Genomic DNA, 5,274 nt, shown 5'->3' with positions numbered 1-5,274 from the left:
GGATATTTGGCTCTACAGAGCACTTGTACAGCTGTAAGTTATTTCAAGAGCTGTGGTTTCAAAAAAAAAATTTAAAGCTTGATTACTCTGAATTTAGTGCTTTAGAAATAAATAAAGCCGTGAACAGCACCTATACCAACTACCGATCAACCCTTAGTAAATTACCAAATCCGAATGACACATTAAATATGCATCGAGAAATATGATTATTTATGATCCGGTAAGTGGGCCTAAACCCTGTCATTGTAGCCCATTAATGAACTTAACCCGATCACTCGAGCCCATATTATCTTAAATCCGGTGGTTATTGTTATATATAAGGAGAAGCCGAGAAAGTAACGAAAGCTTATAAATAAAAAACAGGAGAATCTGTGAGAATTTGATTAGAAGAAGAAGTAGAAGGTTGAGGAAGGAGACGAGATGGGAGAAAGGAAGGTCCTTAACAAGTATTATCCGCCGGACTTCGATCCGTCGAAGCTTCCACGGCTCCGGCGACCGAAGAACCAGCAGATCAAAGTTCGTATGATGCTTCCCATGAGTGTCCGATGCAGTACCTGTGGAAACTACATCTACAAGGGAACCAAATTCAATTCCCGTAAAGAAGACGTCATCGGCGAGGTAAATTGATTTTTTTTGTTTGATTCAAATTCGGGATTGTTGTCCTCAATTCGCGTGAATTGAAACGATTTCAGATTTGGGGGTTTAGGGTTTTGAGAAATTGGGATGTTGCTTAGACAGTTGATAAGTTAGTACAATCACTTGGATGGCTCTTGAACCCTAAATTTTTTTTTTTTTTTTTTTTTTTTGGAGCAAGAGCTACCTTCACCATAATGTAGTTCGAACTGCTTGAATGATTATCCTTTGATGGCTTTTTTTGGTTTTCAATGTGCAGACATATCTGGGGATTCAAATCTTTAGGTTCTACTTTAAGTGCACCAAGTGCTCTGCAGAGCTGACTATGAAGACTGATCCACAGAACTCTGATTATATTGTTGAATCTGGGGCAAGTCGTAACTATGAACCCTGGCGTGCTGAAGACGAGGTAAGGACTTCAGACATGTATCTTTTTGATCTACAAGTTTGTAGTTTTCTAATGTACTATGTTTTCTTCTGTACAGGTGCTTGATAAGGAACAACAGAAAAGAGATGCCGAGGAGATGGGGGACGCTATGAAGTCTTTGGAGAACAGGACTTTGGATTCTAAGAGAGAAATGGACATTATAGCCGCTCTTGATGAAATGAAATCTATGAAGGTATTATGAGACTGATGCCCTGTCTCTCTGTTGATCTCAGTGTTTCAAATCTGATACATTTATTTATTTTATGCTTCAGTTACATGCTCTGGGAATAAGTGTGTGTTTTTGTACTGATTTCCTTTTGTTTTGTTCTTTGCAGTCTAGACACGCTACTGTGAGCGTAGATGCAATGCTGGAGGCCTTGCAAAGAACAGGCGCTGAGAAGGTATAGGTTCCTGTTACTTTGTTTGCTTGTTCATATATGTAATGATTTGAGACTGTCTTCACGAACGACTTGTTATTTTTAAGTCATATATGAACTGAAAATTCTACTTTTCATCGTTTTTGAGAATCCATCTCTCTTCTGTCGTTCTTGAAAATTGTTATGATACGTTATACCTCTGGCTGTGCTGTTAATGGTTTTATGTCTTTTGACAGGTCAAACGTATAGAAGAAGAAGATGAAGCAGTAATAAAGTCGATATTTGGTGTAAGTGTTCATATCATTCTTTCGTAAATGTTGGTTCCTCACATTACAGTAGTTTTGCTATTTTTTTCATATTTGATGTCTTATCTAAACGCAGAAGCAGAAAGAAGTTGTTAGGAGAATTGCAGATGACGAAGATGATGAGGATGATGATGATAGTGATGATTCTCCCAGCCTTCGTAAGGAGAAGAAAGGATCATCTTCAGATCTTTCAAAGGTTTCCTTAACATTAGTTCTTTAAGCGTTTTCAGACATGTATCTTCCTATCACCATGTGTGTCCTTTTAAGAATCAGGACTAACTTTTTAATTCTGTTAATTTTGATACAGAAGAGAAAGGCATCAGAAGAAGGTCCAAGCAACCCCACAGATATTTTGACTAGTTCTTCTGCAGGTAAGTTTTCAATCTTTCTTTACAAGTTTATTGACTTTGATATCCAAAATTTTCGGTTGAATATACTTAACAAATTTCTCCATTTTGATCAGAAATACCCAAGGAGCCCAAGAAGCGAGCTACCAGCAAGCAACCTTTCAAATCCGTTCACATAACAGTCATCAAGAAGCAATCTCAGCCAAGTTCTTCGACTACTCCAGCTCTTGCAAAGCCAGAGAATGAGAAGAGCGAGGGTGTGGCTAACACTGGATTAGCATCTTTATTCCAGAACTATGGCAGTGATGAAGACGAGGATTGAATCATTTTAGTTTTTCTTTTGTTCTCAACAGGTTTCTCACTTTCACAGATCTTATATCACTGTTTTAGAGTTGGAGCCATCATTAAACTGTTCATGTAAGAGATCTCTCAAGTTGATATTAAGATGCATATTTCCAGAAATTTGTTTATGAAATTGTTTTTGCAGACAAGAGCAAAGAGGATATTAGATCAACTTACAAACAAATACAGCAAAATGCATCCTAATAAAGACCACAAAAGGTGTCTTGCATCTCTCACTTTTGCCCTTTCTTCTTCCACAACTCACCAAACATCTTCATCCCAGAGCTCTTCCTCTTCCCACTTCCCAACCCATCCTCAGAATCATCACCCATTCCCGACGGTTCCACAAACCCAACCACTGCACTAGGATCAAACGACCCATTTGCAAAACACTTCTCTCCTGACCCATATCGATCCCGACCATTCATCTCAAACTCTCCGGAAAGCACTGCAGCTGCAGCATCTGCCGCCTTCCTCCACTGCTCTGTTTGAACCCTCAGCTTCTTCATCTCATTCTCTAACGCTGCTTTTGCTTCTTCCGTGGACTCTAGCCTCTCCTTAAGGTGAGCTGTCTTTGCTCTGCTTTCTTCCAACTCTTCTCCAATCCGACTCACCTTTGAAGCCATCTCCTCTTCATTAGCTTTCACGTTAGACATCTCTGAAGCCGAATCGCTTAACTGATTCTTCAAGCTCTCGTTTTCTTTCCCTAGTGATTCATGTTCTTTCTCCATATCATAAAGTTTAGCTTTCAGCATCTTGATCTCATCTTCCTTTGCACCCGATTTGTCAGCTTCTTCTTCTTCTACTAGCTCAATCTTCTCAACAGGTACCTCAAACACATCAGTCTCTTTCTGCACATCACCAGGGATTTCGTCTCTATCAACTGTACCAGCCTCAGATGCAGATCCTTTCACACGAGCCAGAGGGTTTGGTTTCTTGGATTTGTTATTGTCACGAAGAAGCTCATCTTGAGCTTTTTTCTTCACAGCTTCAGCACTTGCCAACTGCTCTTTGAGCAATCTCAGTTCCTCTTGTGCCTGTCCTAACTGCGACTCTAGATCCGAGATTCTCCCCCCAAGTTTCTTCTGACCAAGCGGATCACTGCGAGCCCCAGGAGATCTACGGTCGACATCAAGTTTAGAACTCCGGTCAGTAGTGATCAGACGGTTGGGATGATTGGAGGCAGAAGTAGATGACGAAGTCCTCAACCTCGGAGCTTGTTGCCTCTGAGCCACCTCTGAAACTCTAAAGAAGGAAACACCAGAACAGTCACTTTCCATTTATATATCAGATCATACAGAGATGGAGATCAAATGTAGTCAGAATCTTTACCTTGGTCTTGGCATTTTTGATTCTCTGCAGAGGAATTTAACTAAGACGGAAAGCAAAGTTGGTGGAAGCTCGAAGGGTTATCAAGTTCTTGTGAAAATCTGAAGCATAAATTAAAGAAAAAGCAGATGTCATTTATTGCAACAACTACCAAAAGCCATGACTTCTGTCGGGGAATTTCTAGGATTTTTTTTTTCCATAGGAAATTACTTAGATAAGGTAATTAAACTTGAAACTTTGCCCAAAATAAGAAGAACAAAAAAACTCATCAGAATCTTCAGTATCTTTCAAGATGGTTTTAAATTTTTATAAAGTAAATGACAGAGAATTATGAAAGCTACAAGAAATTTGGAGAACTTTATCGTGTTATGTGTTCGTTTTCACTTTCTAAGCAAGGATTCGACACAAAGAAGGATTGGAAACTTACCTTAAAGGAGATGAGAAATTCAAGAGGTGACTTAGAGAGAATATGTAGAAATAGTCAAAGAGTTATATTAAATATGAAAAAAGATAAGAGAGATTGTCTTCGTTGGCTGGTAGTGAGTTGAAGATAGGAACAACGAAATAAAACCAGAACAAGACCCAAGATCAGAGTGAGAGAGAGTTGTAGTGTAACGCATGCACCCTTTCGAAACCGACAGCTTTATTTGAAGACACTCAAAAATCAAGAAGCCTTGAGACAGAGAGAGAGAGAGAAAGAGAAATGTGTTTTTGAAGATTTGAAATAAAGCTGATGAAGTTGGGCGTAGTGAGATTTTAAAATCGAGGGACCATTTGGGGGAGACAAAGGGGCAAAAGCGTAATTTCTAGCCTTCCAATAACGTTACATACTAGTGTACACACAAGGCAAAACCAACCATTATACATATAAAACCATCTTTTGATAAAAAAAAAATACATATAAAACCATGGACACTCGGATATTCTAGACCAGAATCTGACATTAGTGAGAAACTGAGGATGTAATCATGTATAAAAATGTTGCGAGAACTGAAGCTGAAATTAACCATCGATGTGGAACATTTTGATTTTATTTTATTTATCGGCATTCCGTGATAGATATATCCCCTATAGACAGACAATTGCATATGCATATATAACTATGTAATTATGTTTGTTTGATCAAAAAAAAAAAAAAATTAAATACGCACACATGTATTTACCTACATATCAATATTTCTGACACTCTTGTTTCTTCTTGTCGGTTTTATACAAATATCAATTTGCAAGCCTTTTTATTACTCTCCTCCAATTTCGATGTTTCTTTTTGTGATCTCCCAGACGTCGAGAAACCAATTTGATGTTTGTTTATTAAAGGAAAACATATAAAAAAATATTTGGAACAAACCAAATTATATGTATATATACGGTTTCCGTTTCATTTATAAATTTTGCGTAAGGTTTTTCACACAAATTAAAAAAAAAAAGATTAAATGTACTATTTTATCCATATTTAATACATAATTTTGTTTGATTTTATTATTTAATGAGCTAGGAGTAAAGGTAAAAACTGA

General features: G+C 37.8%; 2 protein-coding genes across 3 annotated transcripts; one reads left to right on the top strand and one right to left on the bottom strand.

Moving 5' to 3' along the window:
* Positions 1-360: 360 nt before the first annotated feature.
* Positions 361-2,576, top strand: LOC106312432 (coiled-coil domain-containing protein 94-like). Of its 2 annotated transcripts, none has more exons than XM_013749958.1 (8): positions 361-618; positions 893-1,042; positions 1,119-1,253; positions 1,396-1,461; positions 1,674-1,724; positions 1,825-1,938; positions 2,050-2,113; positions 2,206-2,576. In XM_013749958.1, the coding sequence occupies exons 1-8, from the start codon at positions 421-423 to the stop codon at positions 2,409-2,411; spliced, it is 984 nt and encodes a 327-aa protein (XP_013605412.1). In that variant the 5' UTR covers positions 361-420; the 3' UTR covers positions 2,412-2,576. The 2 variants fall into 2 exon arrangements, with proteins under 2 accessions (XP_013605412.1, XP_013605411.1); XM_013749957.1 differs by having other exon boundaries at positions 1,819-1,938.
* On the bottom strand, positions 2,524-4,505 carry LOC106312431 (interactor of constitutive active ROPs 1). The gene is made up of 3 exons (XM_013749956.1): positions 4,188-4,505; positions 3,764-3,861; positions 2,524-3,676 (listed from the first exon to the last, which is right to left on the bottom strand). The coding sequence occupies exons 2-3, from the start codon at positions 3,775-3,777 to the stop codon at positions 2,665-2,667; spliced, it is 1,026 nt and encodes a 341-aa protein (XP_013605410.1). The 5' UTR covers positions 3,778-3,861; positions 4,188-4,505; the 3' UTR covers positions 2,524-2,664.
* Positions 4,506-5,274: the final 769 nt, after the last annotated feature.

Source organism: Brassica oleracea, chromosome C8 (genome assembly GCF_000695525.1).
Source record: "Brassica oleracea var. oleracea cultivar TO1000 chromosome C8, BOL, whole genome shotgun sequence".
Classification (NCBI taxonomy): Eukaryota; Viridiplantae; Streptophyta; class Magnoliopsida; order Brassicales; family Brassicaceae; genus Brassica; species Brassica oleracea.
Note: the sequence above shows the minus strand (reverse complement) of the source record. Positions and strands in the feature narration are given on the sequence as shown.

Excerpts from the sequence above, each read along its gene's own strand:
- LOC106312432 (XM_013749957.1), top strand. The coding sequence starts at position 421 with ATGGGAGAAAGGAAGGTCCTTAACAAGTATTATCCGCCGGACTTCGAT. Across the intron at positions 619-892 it reads AAGAAGACGTCATCGGCGAG|ACATATCTGGGGATTCAAAT; the intron begins GTAAATTGATTT and ends TTCAATGTGCAG. Across the intron at positions 1,043-1,118 it reads CCTGGCGTGCTGAAGACGAG|GTGCTTGATAAGGAACAACA; the intron begins GTAAGGACTTCA and ends TCTTCTGTACAG.